At 42.4% G+C, this 19,338-nt stretch overlaps 1 protein-coding gene across 1 annotated transcript in view; it reads right to left on the bottom strand.

Moving 5' to 3' along the window:
• ylpm1 (YLP motif containing 1) overlaps positions 1-19,338 on the bottom strand; it is a 40,852-nt gene that overhangs the window by 13,240 nt on the left and 8,274 nt on the right. Inside the window, 15 exon segments of the mRNA XM_007908540.2 lie at positions 700-783; positions 929-1,105; positions 1,563-1,682; positions 2,666-2,728; positions 3,412-3,557; positions 4,573-4,721; positions 5,134-5,308; positions 5,833-5,916; positions 7,438-7,657; positions 8,340-8,454; positions 8,915-9,507; positions 9,510-11,490; positions 13,619-14,685; positions 14,688-15,005; positions 16,494-16,679. Of these exon segments, the coding sequence (XP_007906731.2) occupies positions 700-783; positions 929-1,105; positions 1,563-1,682; positions 2,666-2,728; positions 3,412-3,557; positions 4,573-4,721; positions 5,134-5,308; positions 5,833-5,916; positions 7,438-7,657; positions 8,340-8,454; positions 8,915-9,507; positions 9,510-11,490; positions 13,619-14,685; positions 14,688-15,005; positions 16,494-16,679 (5,478 nt within the window).

Here is a 19,338-nt window from a genome sequence, read left to right as displayed (position 1 = left end):
ACAAGTATAACAAATAATGCTATCCATTAAGGGGTCTGCCAGAAGGTGCATGAGAGAATGGTGGGAAAGGATCAAGATCAGTTGGGACAAATGCCCCCTTGATCGATCAGCCAACTGACACTTGACATCTAGCTTCACACATTGAAAATTGGCACCAAGTATGTATCCCATAGATCTGTACTTCTGAGCCTTCAGAATGGGGAGCAAATGAGAGCGGGAAAAAACTAAAAGTATATGTGATGTTAGTAAGGTTCCAATTAAAACACATGGTTCCCATTCAACATTTTGAACATTTGCAACTGGCATAATTTCTGCTGAAACCCAGCGATATGTAACCAGGGTTTAACTAGCTTGTGTGTAACTCCAAGTGACTTATTCAATTTATCAAGAACTTGAACACTAACTGGCCAATTTCCATGACAGAGAAAAATGTACAGCCTGTAATTGATATATTGTGAACAAAAGCTCAGTCATTCCCTCAATAAATCAAATAATCCCTCAAGAAAAAATAATTTGATCACTTCAATCCACGACTGTTTGTGGGACACTGCTGTGCGCAATTGGCTGCCGTGTTTCGCCCACAAAAAATGCAGTCAATTCACTTTACAGTCTATTCTGTGAAGCGCTTTGAGAAGTCTAGAAGATGCGAAAAGCGCTATATCAAATTCAAGGATTATTATTATTAGGATTATTAATTACCTTGTTTATTTCCTTCAGTTTGCGCCCGTGAATGTTCCTTTTGGCACAGGTCTGATTATCTGCGCTCATTTCTGCTATATATACCTAAAGGGTGAAAAGGAAAAGTTGTGTTTAGTGCCTCCATTTCATTCAGTTGACAATTGAGAAATATTTCAGGGCATCACCATTTTGGGTTGATTTGGCGGTAAAATGCAGTTTCTCTTATAATTCTTTCTACGCCACATCTCACCTCAAAACCTTTGGTTTTTGCTGCACTCCAGAACTGCTCAAAGTGTTTGACTCTATTGTTAATAGCATCTATAATGATGAAGGGGAAGAACCCATCATCGAGTGTCTTTCGGAATGTTTTGAACATGCTGCTCCTATAGGTCTCTTCCATCTCTGGCTCGTATTCATACTCCAGAAGCTGAGGAAAGAGAGAGGTTAACACATTTTTGTCAAGAAAATACGTTTCTCACCCCACCCCCCCCCCCCCCCCGTCACCTCTCTATGACACTCCATCTCCCTCTTCTACTGCGCCTTCAGTCACCCTCCTACCCCTACCCTCCCTGCCTTCCACCCCGCTTGATCCCAATCCCCAGCTCGAACACCTAACTGTCCAGCGCCTTGGGACGTCCTCTCGATGTGAATGTAATTTGTTGTTGTGCTTGTTGGTGTTGTTTTTGTGGTGGAGTTGTTGTATTCACTGCAGTTTTAGGGAACGGATTGATATTTATTCAAAACTGTTCAATCTCAGAAATCCATTCTTTATCCCTTTGTGTTTCAACTAAATGTAATCACGAAAGGCCCCAGAAAGGAGAGGGCAAAATACCAATCCCTTCTTCTGACCAAATTCATCAACATTTGGCTTGTTTATTAATTACCTTCTTTTTGACACGTTTGCCACTGTCTGGATCCTTCACTACTTTTTCTACTTCAGTCATAAAGTAATCATCCAAACTGAGGACTCGTGGTGCTGCTCCGCCATACTCCACTTCCTTATCCTAAAACATAACGGACATGAACTAAAAATTGCACTAAAATAGTGCATTTATCGGCACAATATGCATCATCAAATCAATAGACTTAATGGGTAATTTACCCATTTAAACAACTCAGGCTTTTTAAATCAACCGTGAGCTTAAAAAGATGTAAATTACATTAGCCCATATATAGTCAATTCACTTTACAGTATATTTTATGAAGTTCTTTGAGACTACTCAATGATGTGATGAGGTACTATATCAAATGCAAGGATTATTCTTCTTCTCTTTTTAGATTTTCAGCTTCTGGATAATGTAGGTATTGTCATGCACTTTAAGACAACTTCCTGATGTGAAAGGTGCTAAAACATATAAACTGCAACCTCCTGACATGAAAGATGCTAAGCAAATGTAAATTGTATTAAAAGTGGACCTCGAGGAATTAACTTTATATAAAGGCATCTCAAAGTGCTTCACGGGAATTTATTGTGAAGTGTGGTGACTGTATTTGTGGGTGAACATGGCATTTCACACAAGAATATGCCATGAAGTGAGTCACCAATTTTATATGGTGGGATTGTTGACCAGGACACTGGGAGAGAAACTCCCTTCTTTTTACGAATAGTGCCATGAGATCTTTAACATCTACCTCATTAGGCAGATGGGAACTCGGTTTAACAATGCAGCATACCCCCAGTACTGCCCTCGAGGGTTCGCCTAGACTATAAGATCAAAGTCCAGATGATCTGGCAACTGGCTTGCAGAGTAAGAGGGACCATTACGAATATGATGAACACAATCAAATCTAAAGACTGAAAGCTGGTAAACTGGAGGTAGGAGAGACTGAATAGATAGCAAAGAGCATTCTTACATGAAAACTAATACATTCTGAGTTAAGTCTACATTGGAGCACAGTGATTTGGATGGGCCAAAAATCTAACAACTTTGGAGATTTTATAAATATTCTGTAATGTTGAAACTAACAGGTTTCAGATTATACTTACTCGAATGAGTTTAGCTACATGAGTCTTCCCACTGCCTGGAAGTCCACGCATAATCACAACAATCTGTAATAGAATCATGAAGAACATTCAGTCTGTAAAAGTAATGTTATAAACAAGAGCAAAAGAAGCCTGAAATACCTCACAGTAGCAAATCTTAAAACAATGGTCTTAAAATTACGATGGTGTGCAGAAGTTTGGAAAATTCTTAAACACAGGAACAATTTAGATGGCAGTTGCCTCCAGTTCTTAAGATCTGTAGAAAATCCCATTTCCAAAATTAAAACTTAATTTAAGAATTGATTAAGATTCTGTAACAATTATAGGATGCTGAACTTTAGCCAATGAGAAATTTCAGTCTCAGAACTGCATACAGAGGACTAGTTGCTGGTTTAGTACTGGTAAAGCCCGTTAGAATTCAGCCCAAACCTACTGCATATAATCAGATTCACCCACTCAATGCTGTGTAATTATTTGTGTCTATGTTTTCCAATAAAAAAATACAGGAAATGATCCAAATTAAATTGCCACAACCTTCGCTCAGTAAGATTCAAGTCAAAGAAATATGTCCATTGCTGCTTTGTGACATTAAACAGCATTTAAAATATTCGCATCCAAATAAATCTGAGCACCCAACATACCACACAAAAGACAACAGATTACATTTGTACAGCGCCTTCCACGTTGGGAGACGTCCCAAGGCGCTACACAAAATGATCCACACCCAGGAAATAGAGAAAATTACTCACTCGATCTGGCCGGCTCTGTCTGCCTGGCATTTTGAGAATATCGTCAACATTTTTGCTCTCTGGCTTCCTTTCAACACGTGGTGGTGGATGTGATGGAGGAGGAGCAGAAGGAGGTATCCTCTCATCAGAGAAACCTCTTCTCTCACCTGAAACATTTATTAAATCAGTACAGAAACGCACGCAAAAAAATTCCTGTATAAAATCACAAAAGTGCTTTGTGCCGTTCCATTTAATTAGTGCAATTTTGCAAAGGACAAAATGATAATTACTTCAATAGCTAGGCAGCACAGGATGCAAATCAGGTTTGAAACTAAGTAAAACTGAGCTATAAGGATGATCAAAAATCTAACCGGCAAAGATTCATACGCTGCCCTGTGCTCCACTGGTACAACATTTAGGGAATTGTAAGCCAATTTAAGTTAGCATCTGCAGTGTTCACCACCATCTTTTCCCAAGACCATTGATGTACTGATGTAAAGGCAGATTCTGGGATTGTCCCAACCTCTACTCTTGTTAAGCTACTGTTATAGAAGTCCTGTAGCTCAGTGGTTAGAGCGCTTGCCTCGCAAGTGAGAGACCTGGGTTCAATTCCCGGCAGAGCGAAACCTTGGGCAAGTTTCCTTACTCCACACGCCTAATAGTAATCCCTCAAGAAAAAAAAATAAAACAATAATAAATTGGTCACTTCATTCCACGACTGTTTGCGGGACACTGCTGTATGCAATTGGCTGCCACGTTTTGCCACAAACATACAGTCAATTCACATTACAGTATATTCTGTAAAGCGCTTTGAGAAATCTAGAAGTTGCAAGTATTATTGCAATCACCCATCAACAACCACCTAAAATTAATTAATTAATTAATTCATTAATTAAGCTCAAATTTCCAATTAAGCTAACACGCACAGCTAGAAAAAAAAGATTTGATTCAGGAGCAACAAAGCCCTAAGGTAACATATCCAATATCTAGATGTGGCATTACATAGTGAATGTGATAAAGACAGGTTGTATATATCTAACCACTGTCCTTATAACTTGCTCTTAAGTTCAATAAGTCAGTAGTGATTTTAACATTGCAACAACTACTGCATAAAGAATAGTTTCAAACATTTGATACAACTGGCGTGCGAAAGCAATTGTAAGCAATGTATATATTAAATACCTCCAAAACCACTAGATGGATGATCGAAAGGTGATCGATCAGGTAAGCGGTCAAACAGAGGTCGGTCAAAACCCCCTCGGTTGAAAGGGTCTTTGCTGTCCTGGTAATTGTGATAACCACCTGACCGGCCAGATGGGAGGTGAGACATCCTGAATTACACAAAGAATATGAGAAATGATTTGCATTTATTGTCAAAATGATCAAGGTTTCTAAAGTACAAAAAACCGCAGAGAGCCAATCTAATAACACAATGACACACTGAAATTGGTACACGGTCAGGATACAGCAGCTGAAAAGCATCACTCCATATTAGTACAAGTATGTCCACTTGCTCTTCCATCATACTCAGTCAGATGACATAATGCAAAATAGTGAGAAATAAACATTACACAATTCATAAAAACATCTTCGCTGAATTAACTCATATTTTTCAATTTTCAAATGCAGTATAAAAAAACTGTGCATTCCACCTAGGAATATAGCGCTCAGCTTTCAGTCACTTGTCCACTATATTTATTAATGCATTCAAACCCAAAACACACACTCGACTAGACATCTTACCTTTCTTCTCGCCCAAACCGTTCTCTTTCAAATCCTTCTCTATCATAATCTCCGATTGATCGCTCCCGAAATACATCCCGCTCTCTATCATAGTCTCTTCGGTCCAAATAAGGATCTCCTCTTCGTTCTAAGAATGGGTCTCTGTCTCCATAACGATCTCGTGGGCCTAGCGGATCTAAACGGATGACAAATGGGATAGAATTTTTGGTACACCAATTAATTAAGTTCATGTGACAATACCCGCTGTTACCACCTAACATAATGTAAATAATAAATAATTAAGTGCATTTTGATACAGCACCTAGAACGTTGAAATGTTTCAAATTGCTTCAGAGGTTGCTGCTGTAAAAGAAAGTTACTGTATTTGTAGACAAGCATGGCAGCCAACGTGCACAGCAATGTCCCACAAACAGCCATGATGTGAATGACTAATTTATCTGGGGGATTGTTGGCCAGGACTCCAGGAGACAAATAGTTATTTAAACATTGTTCAAGCATGCTGGTCTAATTAAGGGGATTGAAATTTGCCATAAACACGTTTTAAACTCTATGCACGGAGACTACATAAGTATGTAAAATACTGCTCAGATATACCTGGTTGTCTTCAAGAAAGATTATAAGTAAACTTCAAAGGAAATTCAGGCTCCATGAACCACAAAAATGGACAGATCATCAATAACTAATGATCCAGGAAAATACCTTTGTCATATAACCTGTCGCGCAATGGCTCAGGACCAAGTGGAACTCGTTCTCCATAGGGGATCTGTTCAATTCTTCCAACATCTACAAATTAAACAGAATATCCAGCAGTTAAAAACGATCCTTGTAACCCAAAACATTCCATCAGATAATCTGGTAACTTTTCATTTGATCATAACCCATTGACCTGTACAACTTCAATAGGGCAGCTGATGTAATGAATTAAACTGGTTAGAATATACCACAAAAATCCATTGATCACCATCAAGCTGCCTATTATACGTTCAAGGCAAAATAGACCTGTCTCGGGTCTTTATTACTTAGTGGAGGAACAACCAGCACAAAAGTGCCCACTCTGGAGCCACTACAATTCTTGTGCAAAATCAAAGGGCATCACTATTGTAACCTTTGTGGGCTGGCAATATCCAAGCTTGGGCCTCAAGGACAGTCCTGCAGCTCAGTGGTTAGAGCACTCGCCTTGCAAGCGAGACACCTGGGTTCAATTCCAGGCATCAGGGCGAAACCTTGGGCAAGTTTCCTTACTCCACACACCTAATAATAATCCCTCCAAAAAAACAAACAATAATAAATTGGCCATTTTTAATCCACAACTGTTTGTGGGACACTGCTGTGCGCAATGGGCTGCTGCATTTCGCCCACAAATATTCACTTTAGTCTATTCTGTGAAGCGCTTTGAAACGTCGAGAAGACGTGAAAAGTGCTATAACAAATCCAAGGATTATTATTAAGCACAGCAATAATGTTGGATCATATCTGGAACTCAACAAAACAAATGACAGCTTATTTAATAATCTGTAGTGCTATGCAAACTCACCGTTTGTCGGTCTCCCCAACTCTTCCCTCAACAGGCTGCAGATCATCCAGAACTCTGCAGCCCGTGTCCTCTCCCGCACCAGGCTCCGCGACCTTATCACCCCCCCCATCCTCGCCCGACTCCACTGACTACCCATCACACAGAGGATACAGTTCAAGATCCTAGTACTCACCTTCAAAGCCCTCCATGGTCTTACTCTCCCCTACCTCTCCAACCTCCTAACTCCCTACCACCCTGTTCGCTCCCTCCTTTCAGCGGGCTCTGGCCTACTTCATGTCCCCCGCCTTGCTCGCCCCACTATCGGCGGGCGGGCCTTCCGCCACTCTGCCCCCACCCTCTGGAACTCCATCTCTCTGTCCCTCCGTCTCCCTCCCTCCCTCTCCACTTTCAAGACCCACCTTAAGACCCTCCTCTTCGACCGTGCTTTTGACCTCCCTGCTTTCCCCCTGCCCTCCCTCCTCCCCACCCCTTAGCTCGGGTCCGTAACTCTGTCTGTCCAGCGACTTGGTACGTCCTCCTGATGTGAAAGGTGCTACACAAATGTAATTTTGTTGTTGTTGTTGCTATAGCTATGCAGTCAATGGAAAACCATTCCTTATTCTACCTCTCATATTGGTAGTATAACAGAGTACTGAAGTACAAGAGAAAATAATCTTGTTTATTCCTCCTCATACAAAAAACTTTTCAGATTCTTTAGTAACTACTGAGGAGGCTTTGAAAACCTGAGAGATCAACATGCTACCTTTCTTAGAGTTAGAGGTTGTACTTACCACGCCCATGCCCATAGTCAACAGTCTGCTGAATAGGAGGTGGTTTGTTCAGAGTTGGAGTGGACACTGGTGAGGGCTCATTGTAGCCATATTTAGGTTCAGGAACCTTGGGCTCAGTCCCAGAATCCCACAGGCCATGGAATGTGTCGGTGTCCCAGCGTTCAGACTTAATTGCAGGTTGTGATTGGACGGGGCCCAGTTTCTCAGTGCTCGGCATATCCTACATTGACAAATTGCAAAGGTGGTCAAGCAAATGATGTCTGTGAAAAGGTTCTCAAAAGAGCCACGTAATACAAAACACAAGTTAAATTTCCAATTGGGAAAAAAATACATCCTTAAATATTTACAAATACATATTTTGGAGTAATTACTAAGTATTTATTCAGTAGTGTGCTGAAAAATAGCTTAATACAGCAACCTAAGAATATGTTAGAGAAAATACAATTGATTTTTTGACCTCCTAGGTTTCAGAACATTTACTTCAACTGTGCACTGCTATTGAGAAGGAACTAGAGAGAAATGGGGAATACCCACATGAATGTGTGGTCATAATCAACAATAAGAGCTAGAATGAGGTTAAAGAGCATGAAACTCTAAGAATGTCCTTGTATGTGTAAAGAAATTGATGCAAGAATAGGTTTAAAGGTGTATCGTCATTTTCTAAAATACTGCATCAATACCATTTAAAGGCAAATCTGTAGTTAGTGCATTAAGGTCCTGCAATTCAAATCAGAAGATTACTAAGATTACTACAGTAGTTTGATTCCCGCCTGAGCTGAGTTGGTACAATACTGTATAGTCACCATCTTTTGTGAAACATTCTTAGTGTCGACAATTGCTATAGGCAGCATTATTCTTTTTTTCCCAGTTTACATTTTGTTACTTACTGGCTATTTTCTTACCTGATAAAAGTCTTTACCAGCTGTAGTGTTCTGATAATCCTGAATTCTGCGAGGATGCCCTCCTGTATCTGTTTCTCCAGGCAGCAGTGGCACTCTCTCAATCTCTTGCAACTCTCTAAGTATAAATAATAATGCAACAGATCATTATGAATTTGCTATTAAATAATAGGGTATACAACAGTCTGGTTAAGCATTTAAAGTGGGCTGCCATCACAATCAAGAAACCAACAATGCCTGACAAGATGGGGAAGGGTAAATATTTTGGACAGGTTTTAAAGTTAACCATGTGGTATTATTCTGGATGGTCAGGTCAGCACTGCTGTGACATCAGCACATTAGGAGCACGTGCACTATACGCAAGAAGCATTGCTGATAACCGCTCAGATCCTGTGAAGCGCTTTGAGATATTTCAATGACATGATAAGGCGCTATATCAAATGCAAGGATAATCATTATTCTTATTCTATGCCTTTGGTTCTAGCTAACTGCCCACCATCTAAATTTGCTTCTGTTTGCATTCATTGCTTTCACATTAGCTGGCTTTTGTCACAAAAACACAAACAAAAGTCACTTACCTCAATAATTTTAGTTCCTGTGCTGCCTTCAAGATGATTTCATGCTCTCGCTCGGACAGTGCTACTATATTTTGCCCACCAGAGTGCTGGTCCACTCCAGGTTTATCAGAGAAAGATCGCGGTGGCTCCTCAGGTAAACCAGATGATTGAACTGGAACTGACGGTGGTGGCAGCTCACGCAAATCATCAAACCGCCTGTCCTCTGTGTCTGGAAACCTTCTCTCATCTATCCGCTCTCTCTGCCACCCACCTCTATCTGGAGGATAATCTCGTTCATCTCTCCTCCAGTCTGATTTTTCTGTAGTATCCCTCCCCCAAGGTTCCCTTTCTCTTTCATGGTGGTAACCCCGTTCATTATCATCTCTCCACCCTTCCTCTCTCCATCTGTCGGGAGGTGGACATAATGGGGGAAACTCTCTCCCATGATCACGCATGTCCCATTCCTCTCTGTGTCTGTGGAAATATTCTCGATCGTGATCACGATCTCTGCCAAACCCATGCTCATATGGCCTTCCAATTCGATCACATTCATGGTCAAAGCCTTGGTCAAAATCATCGCCTGCAAGTGAAGGCCGCATCTCCCTCCTGTCTAACGACTCATGGGGCAGAGGTGGGCGTCGACCATGCAACCGTTCTTCCCTCCTAAATGTGTCCCTTTCTTCCCAAAACTCGGGGCCGGTGTCTCTCCGATTCCCTCTTTCCCAGGATAGAGGCCTCTCTCTGTCATATGGTGCACTCTCTCTGGGTCCCCCAAAACGATCATCTGCCGATCTGCCTTCTTCCTGCCACCAATGTCCTTGCAGTTCCCCCGGTGATGTAATGGGGGTCGTTTGCCCATAGCATCTACGTTACTGTCCACATCACCTTTATGCCCAGGGGGATGGTCCCTGCCCCCATGTTGCCTGTGATCCTGGCTTTTCTCTCGATCATTAACGGAACGCCCTGGTTTTGATTCAAACCTTTTGGATGTGGTAACAGTCTTTGGCTCAGATTTATCCGATATTACCTTTGTAGTTACTGTAGTGGCAGGTGACGCAGTGGAAGACTGAATTTTAGATGAACTTTGCACAGCTGGCTCCACCGTTTGCTCTTGAACTACAGTTGTTGAAGGCTGTGCCACCTCAGAACTGTCCACCTTCTGGTGGACAACCTGGGATTTAGATGGGTCGGTACTTTTTTTCAGCAAATCCTTGTTGACAGAAGAGGAATCAGAACTTTTTTCAACGTTTCCTTGGACTGCCTTTTCTTTGACTTTTTGCTCCACTGATGTCTGAGGCACTTTATCTTCACTCGGTTCAGAATTTTTGTCCCCAGTTGCTGTCTCAAGCTTCTTTTCCTCAACGGGTTTAATGTCCTGCTCAGGTTGTCCTGAAGCAGGTTGAAGTCCTCTCACACCCTGTCCTCTCTGTGCGGCTGAAGCTTGGGGGCCTTCAACATGTGGACTATGCCCTCGAGGACCACTGAATCGATGCCCTTTTGGTCCGTCAAATCTCGTTCTAGGGCCTTCAAATCTTGAGCTAGTTCCTGGAAATCTACTACCGGGTCCCTCAAAACGCTGGCCTCTGCCACGCCCCTCACATTGCTGCCCCCGATCAGGCTCTTCGAAACGTTCTCCTGGGCACTGCTCCTCAAAACGCTCATCAATACCTGGATCTTCACTGTGTTGGCCCTCAAAGCGCTGGCCTCGATCCTGTTCCTCAAAGTTCTGCCCACGCCCATGCTCCTCAAAGCGGCGACCTCGACCGTGATTGTCAAAGCGGTGGCCTCGACCATGATCCTCGAAGCACTGCCCACGACCGTGAGCCTCAAAGCGTTGGCCTCTTCCATGATCATCAAAATGGTGGCCCCGACTGTGCTCGTCAAAGCGCTGACCCCAGCCGTGCTCCTCAAAGCGATGGCCACGGCCACGACCTTCAAAGTGTTGTCCTTGGTCCTGCTCCTCAAAGCCTTGGTGCCAACCTTGCTCAAAGCGCTGACCTCGGCCACGCTCCTCAAAGCCATGACCCGGACTGTGGCCCTCAAAGCCCGGGCTCTCTCCATGCTCCTCAAAGTGGGGGCCCCGATTATGGTCTTCAACCCGCTGCCCACGGCCATGACCGTCAAAGTGCTGCCCTCGCCCCTGAAATCGCTGTCCTCTGCCTTGGAATCGCTGGCCACGGCCCCTGAAACGCTGCCCTCGTCCCTGGAATCTCTGTCCTCGTCCCTGAAAGCCCCGGCCCCGGCCCGGGAAACAATGATCTGGATCCCGTCCCTCAAAATGGTGATCTGGTTCTTGTCCTTCAAATTCCTGATCTGATTCCTTCCCCTCGTAATGCGAACCTGGGCCATGTCCCTCAAAACGTGGACCTGGAGTTTGTCCCTCAAAATGTGGACTCCCTGTCTTCTCGTCAAAATGCTTCTCTGGAGCCTGCTCCTCAAAGCGCTGACTTGCTGACTGCTCCTCAAATCTTGCTGGCATTTCTTCAAAATATTGACCTTCATGTCTAGGTCCCCTGGAATCAAATCGAGAATGAGGACGTTCCCTTGCCCCTGGTCCATTAAATCTGTATGTTCCTCTCCCGCCCGGTCCATCCTTCCTAAAAGGCAAATATAAATACTTCTTAAAATTACAGTTACTCATTTACGTTTTCAGTAACAATTGCAACCAGCAATTATCCAATGAAACACATTTTCAGGAGTTTGCAAAACATTTCCACGATCCTCAAAAAAAAGTTATAGCCTGGATCTGGACTGATGTTTTGGGGGGTTGGTTTCCTACATTTCCTCATACTCATAAAATCACCATGGCTTCAATTATTCAGAATCTTTTCCTCAAACCTTGAAACCCTCAAACTGGCATATGGGCAGCAGAATGCAGGGTTGCCATTGTGCTTTCTGGAAGCTTGCTTACTGAAAGAATATTAACTACTGTAGCTCGTATAAATTCCTGACTGACGTCTTGGGACGTCTTCCCTACGTGAAAGGCGCTATACAAATTTAATTTTGTATCGTATTGTATAGTGCCCAGATGGCAGCATTGATTTGTACTCTAGTCTGAACAATGACTTTGCCAGTGTTGGGACCAAATAGCTCCAAAATCCAGCAGATAGTTAGGTTTGGAATTGCATAAAGACCACAGCAACTTCTCCACAAACCTATAGATCATTAGAGTACCCTAATAAGATGGTGGTTCTTTCATAGAATAGTCCTACTAACACGGTAACTACCTAAACCAATTACTTCTCTAACTTGGTACTGGAATTTGGAATTTCTGTCCTCTGTGAACAAAATTTGGGCATTCTCATCACTAGAAAAAAGCCTCCTAATGAGATCTTTGGGTGAATCTGAAGTTGCCTTCACACTGCTGAAAGCAGTTTAGAGTTAACTCGTTACTGGTAGCAAGCCTCCAAACAAAACATTGTCAAAAAGTCAATATTGTATTGAACTTTTGGAAAACATTTGCATGGCTACTCTGCATGAAGTTACGGTATGTTACAGGAAGAAATATACTAGAAAACAAACCACTAGCAAAAAAAAAGCTTGCGTGATTCTGCGCATCACAATATAATGGAACTAAGTTAACAAAAAGCACTTCTTAAAGGAATACAGTTATGTACTGTATATAGGTAGATGTTCAATGAAGAACTGTTCCGAAATTAGCGAACTTTTAGAACATAAGAATTTGCTGGCAAAAGAAGACCAAGGTCCATCCAGTTCGCCTTCCACCATCCTGGCAGTTGCTTGACATGTGGTGTCCCAAACTATATACTTTTGCTCTAGTGTTTGGTGGTTCTCTCCTATCTGCTTAGTGATAGCTCCAATCAGCAGAAATGCTGTCTGAAATGTTTTGATTATTTTTGTCCATCTCTCTGAAAAGTCTGAGTTGGTTCCAGCACCTTGAGACGTCCTCCCAATATGAAAGGCGCTTGCTATATGAATGCAATCTGTTGTTGTTGGTAGAATACCGAAGCAGGTGAAGCAACCTCAGCGTTACATTCCTTTTGAGACACAGATTTTCAAAGGCAATGCTACCAGGACTTGAATCAAAAACCTTTTCGTCTCCAGTACATTGCTTAAACAAATTAATTATTTGATGTTTCAATATGATAAAATAACCCAGTTCATCAAAATACATGTATTGCACTTTCACCACATACACTACTAGCCTGGTGGATGGCCACTTTGATTATTATGAAATACAATGTTCTTTAGATTTCTGATCATTCTTTTCCAGAGCCACGCATACAGCTTCATTTTGTTCCACACCAATTTATTTCAGTGCAGAGATATGGCTGCATTACTTAAAGGGCTACAGGTAGACCAAACTCATTGTCAGCATGCACAGACTCAGGAAAACTTCAACTACTGACATGCAAAATTCATGAGGACCATTGAATGGTACTGATGAAAGTCCACATTAATCTCTCAGTAGAAGAGATTTCCACTGCCAAAAGTGAAGCAAATAAAAATGTTTTGATACTAAATATACCTTAAAATACTTAAAATTTGTATAAAAGAGCAAAGAATAAACATTGATGGCAGTTGTTTTTTTCCATCTAACCCAGCAGATATCCACATATTCAGTTGTACAGTTGCTGGGAATACAGGCATCACACCAAATAATGGAACTGGAATTTTTTTTTACAATTTAGACTATTAAGGTCTTTTCCAAAAACAAATTGATGCCAGATTTTATATGACCCCTAATTTTGTAAAAGTAATTACCTTGGGCCCCGTGGGCCTTCAAATCGTGGTCCACCCTGCGACTGTCCTGATGGCCTTAACCCATGTGGTTCAAAGTGACCATCAGATGTAGTGCTACCTGAAGCCAAGTTTACTTCTGGATGTGGTGATGGCATCAAGGGCCTTTTCTGATCTGTGGCTAATGCAGGAGTCAGAGGAGGAGCCTGTGCAGCCAAGGGAGGAACTTGAGGAGCTGTAGAGGCAGCCTGGGAAGGAGCAGGGGCAGCCTGAGAGGTCAGGGAAACCGAAGGTGACAGAGCAGCTGACGATGGAGCCAAGGGAGGAGCCTTGGAGGCTGGGGGAGGAGCCTTGGCGGTCAGGGGAGGAGCTTTGGAGACCAGAGGTGTGGCCTGGGGCACTGGCAGAAGGGGCTTAGAAGCTGGCGGAGGCACCTGGGCGACATGTGGGGGAAACTGAGAGGACGGTGGTGGGAAGTGAGCAGATGGTGGTGGGAAGTGGGAAGATGGTGGCGGGAAATGGGAAGATGGCGGGGGGAAAAGGGAATCTGGTGGGGGGAAGTGAGAAGACGGAGGTGGGAAGTGGGAAGACGGAGGTGGGAAGTGGGAAGGTGGGGGCGGGAAGTGGGAACTCGGTGGCGGGAAGTGTGAAGCCGGTGGTGGGAAGTGGGAAGCTGGTGGGGGGAAGTGAGCAGTTGGCGGAGGAAACTGGACAGTCGGGGGAGGAATCTGAGTTGACAGAGGAGGGATCTGGGTTGACAGGGGTGGGACCTGGGTTGACAGGGGTGGGTCCTGGGATGATGGTGGTTGGTCCTGAGTTGATGGCGGAGGGTCCTGAGTTGATGGGTGAGGGTCCTGCGATGAAGGAGGAGGGCGCTGGGATGAAGGGGAGGGTCCTGGGATGAAGTGGGAGGGTCCTGGGATGATAGAAGGGCTTTTGATGATGGAGAAGTGGCCTGAGATGAAGGCGATGATGGAGCCTGGGATAATGATGGACTCTTCTGAGCAGAAGTCTGAGCTGAAGAAATAGGGATGACTGACAAGCTTGATGGGAGGACAGAAGAACCAGTGATTGCTTGTGTAGGTGGCAGCCCCATGGTTGGGAGCGGGGGGATAGGTGGCCCTGAAGGTGGTGGTCCTCTCGATGTGTAACTTTGGGATTGACTGTTTATATATTGCTGTTGAACATTTCTTAGAGCATCCATCCTTTCCTGGAGGTGATGACTTGTTGATGCCATTTGTTCTTGCCATTGACTCCACTGGGTTTCATGCTGTTGGAGTTGATTCTTGTTTGGATAGGTTTGCAGTTGTACCTTCCAGATCTGGAACTGCCTCTGCCACTCTTGGTAAAGGGGGATGAACTGCTGCTGCTGGATCTCCAAGTGTCTCAGCTGCATGTCCAGAGGCATAGACTAGAGAAAGAAAAACTTGTCACAGACCCATTTTTAACCGGTCTAATTGCTTCACTATATTACCAGCTTATTCACACAGTATTAAGTACTAAATTCAAATCCATTTGGTGTAATCAGCAGTAACCCACAAATGAGGAACTAGGATTCAACATAAAAGTTAAAGCAAACATTTAAGGACGGGAATTAGGATAGCGGGCAAAAACATAGGATTGAAGGGATGAGAAGAATGGAGCAGGCAGAAAGGGAGATCAAAACATGAAAATGCATTTCGCCCACAAAAATAGTCAATTCACTTTACAGTATATTCTGTGAAGTGCTTTGAGATGTCTGAACGATGTGATAAGGCCCTATATCAAAACGATTATTATTATTATGCCACATCCTGGCACTCAGAATAGAGTGCATAATTCCTGTTAAGTGATCTACATTCGAACCCAAGGATTCCCTGAATAAAACTGAAAAGATTCCCCACCAAGCATGAATGCAAGATGCCAGCACCTGGGCTTTTTAGCCTGGTTTTTCAGGGTAACTGTTAGGACCCTAAGTGGTGCCCCACCCAAGATCAGCTGATTCACAACAATGACAACTTGCATTTATATACCACCCTTCACGCGGGGTAGTGTCTCGGAGCAAACAGACTGTGATGGAAAGCTGCTGCATTTTGCACTCACTTATATTTCCGTAGAATATATGTTTGACACCTGGTCACAATGGTCATTACAGGCCACAGGAGGAAAAAAAATCAAATAAATGTGCCTAATCTCATGGTCTGTTCTGATATTTTAGTGGCTAACACTGTCAATGGTGGAGATCTGGAAGATGATCTCCACTCAATCCTGTGTAGGAAACAGCAAGGCAGGAAACTGCATAATGGAGTGAGGAAAAGGCAGGGAAATGATAAGTTGCAAAAGAAGTAATGAATATTGCTCCAAAGTGAAATGGTTGTGGAGAGTGAGATACACCAAATTCTAGCAATCATGTGATACCCACCACTAACTGTCACCTTTCATTTAGAATGTGAAAATCAATTCACTACCTGGACAGTTAACTACCCTGCCTACGGTAAAATGCTTTGCACTGGATCAGGTAAGCGGGGTCTCCTTGGAGTTGAACCAGCTCCGAGGTGACATGCTTGACATCAGAATGTCAGAATCGAGCCAGCCCTCTGAGGCAGACTCGGTCGTTCAGTTCCCGATCCAGGCGGTATTCCAGGGCATTGTTGATGACAGCGCAGCCAGCCTGGCTCATTGGCAGGACTTGGAAGGGCAGACCAGTCAGTAGGGGCAGGAAATCTTCCCACTCAACTCCTGTTAACCTTGCAAGCCAAAGTCCTAAGGGGTCAGGTGGTCCTAGCTGGCCAAGCAGCAGGAAAGCTAACCAGACAGTGTACTGCGTCAAAGTATTGCTCTTTTTTAAAACCAAGCTTACGTCAACAAACACAAACTGCATCACAACATTCCTAGCAGACCACTGTGGTACAGTACTAACCTGTGTGTGTTGTATTTGCTGCATCAACTGCTGATATTGTTGCAGAAGTTGTTGAAGTTGGTTGTGATGTTGCATCATATTCTGGTGTTGATACTCAATTCGATGTTGTTGCCATTGAGCTGCTGCAGCCTGTAGCTGCTTCAGTCTCTCTGCCTCCTCTGGGTTCTCTGGAGGTTGGATGCTAGGCTGAAATATTCACAGTATAACTACAGAGGTTCTGAAATAAATGGGTTAACTAAGCAACTCCTGTTAACAGCGCAAACCCTTACTCTGACACCAGGTACCTTTATGTTTCTTAGTATACTTTGAACTCCTTACAGCTTTAGAATCACCAAACAAATTGATTAACCTTTATATGTTCAATGGTGGCAAGGATGAGTCCAGTACCTAATGTGGAGGAATCACAACTTAACCTACTATAAAGGCACAACATGCGGTTTCAACATACTACACAGAGGATGTTTCCCTCCACCCCCATTGAATTTCAGCTGCAAAGAAAAATAATTGAGATTGCTCTATCAGGTAATATATTTTTTTCTTTCTTTCACGGGCTATAACCAGAATTAACAACTTAACACTGTGTGGAAGAGGGTGGGTCTTTAAGATTGTTACTCTTACAACTACCCTTTTATTCAAAAAGCAATGAAACCTGCCATTAATACAGTATATTGTAATTATCAATCTTCTTGAAACAGCCGGCATAACCCAGGATTACCAATATGGCTTTGGCATTCATGTTATAATTATGATCCTTTTGCCTATGTTTCCACCTTTGTTGAATAGTTATTCAGTTGTCATTATCCCTCGGCTACCTTGACCACAAAAGCAACAATGCACATATATAACACCTTCCTTGAAAGAGAGCATCTTAAAGTGCTTTACAGTCATTCAGACTGCGCAGCTCTGACTGAAGGAGATACCAGAGTGAGTTTTACTTAAAATAAAATAAATATGTTTTTAAGTAAATTGTAAGATAAATACAAGCCCTGTGTGGGACCTTGTGGTTTTGTATTCAAGCCCCCTTTCTAATGCACAACAACATTGTTGAGTTTATAAGAAAGCATGGGCTTCGTCCCGCATTACACACTCAATACATGGCTCAACCGTTTCTTGCTTCAAAAGGTTAGGTTCAATAATTAACAAAAATCAAACCCTTTTATTTCTTCTAGAAAATTATCTCTCATATTCAACAATTTCTGGGTCACTCATTAAATTGAATATTCTCTACTACAGAGAAAGATTAATTCCTCTTAAATGCACTACCAAAAATGAACAACCATATTTTGATATCCTATGGCAGAAGTATTCTTCAAGGTATTGTAGCGATTAAAATTTTCCAAATGTTGCCAAGAATCAAAACAGCAATGGAATATACCACCAACAAGAACCAATCATGTAATATTTTATAAAAGTAGACAAATAGCATAGAATTTAAGTCAGCAATGCAACCTTGGGGTTCAGGTGACAAACAAACAGTCCAAGGAATATCCTCCTGATTTTTATAATTCACCTGAACCATCTCATCTTTCTTATACCCACCATTTACATGAACAGGGAGCTGGTGACAGGTAAAAAAGCAACTTCTGACCTGTCCCAGAAATAACTCAATTGTATACATTCAAACAGATTCCCAACAGCTTTGGTATGTGATGTCAAACACAGTTTATTCAATATGCATTGTTTTGCTAACCAGCAATCATTCTGTGCCTCATCATGTAAATAGCAATTTTTGGGGGTTAGCCGGATTGACACACGGGGAAACCTATCACCATGCTTAAGGATATCCAAACTAAACTCGGAATTTAAGCTCTCTTCAAACTATAATTCAATTTAAGGTTGGAAAGAAATACTTGGAGATAATAAAATGTTATTCAGTCCTGAATTTGAGTGCTGCATCTTGCACCAGAAATTCCATTTCAATTATCTCACACTGAAAAAGGAGTACCACAGAGGCAAACCTCCAACAAATCAAAAGCTGTCCTCTGGTGTACAGCTTCACCAGAAAATAGAACTGTGTCGCCTTAATTGCTGGCGAATAACAAGGAAAGGCTTAGAAATGCAACATCTAGAAACCATCCTTAAAGTTCTTTATAATACCAAATTCAATTTGATTAGCATTCAGAGACAGCTAACGTCATACAATGGAAGACTGACAAGAATGTTAAGACCTAATTAATCACTTAATGAAAGTAGGTTACAAAGAGTTTTACAAATAAAAGCATAATGAGTTTCATTGTCTTCCATTCTTAACACAAACAAAATATACAAACTTAAACGGTAAACAAACCAGAAAGTGCAGAAAAAGAAAAACTTAATTAGAATAGCAATCTTTACATCTGATACAGTGTCTATTAATGTCAAAATGTCTCAAAGCACTTTACAGGTAATTGCCATCTTGTGCAGTGACTGTATTTGTAAGCAAACAAGGCAGCTCATTTGCACACATCAAAGCTATGAAATTGATAAACCATTTTATCTGGAGAATTGTCGGTCAGAACTCCTGGAAACAACTTCCTTCGGTATCATGGAATCTTTAGCATTCATCTGAACAGGCAGACAGGGTCTTGGTATGGCACCATCCAAACAATGTCACCTCGATCATACAGAGCCCTGTTCCCTGTGCACCAATCGCAATCCAACAGCTCGAGGAGCTGCCCATTACTTGATGAAATCTGAGCAATCGGGTCAGGCGATGCCAATGGCAGGTGAGGTGAGAGTTTTACTGCTTTAGGCAAACAGAATCCAGAGTTCTGTGTGATTCTACATTAACACTGTAAGCATTACTTTTTATTTATTCTCTTTAAAGAATTAGGTAATTCTTTAATTACTTTAAAATGTTGTTTGC

Source organism: Callorhinchus milii, unplaced genomic scaffold (genome assembly GCF_018977255.1).
Source record: "Callorhinchus milii isolate IMCB2004 unplaced genomic scaffold, IMCB_Cmil_1.0 Scaffold9, whole genome shotgun sequence".
Classification (NCBI taxonomy): Eukaryota; Metazoa; Chordata; class Chondrichthyes; order Chimaeriformes; family Callorhinchidae; genus Callorhinchus; species Callorhinchus milii.
This window is presented reverse-complemented; position numbering and strand designations above follow the sequence as displayed.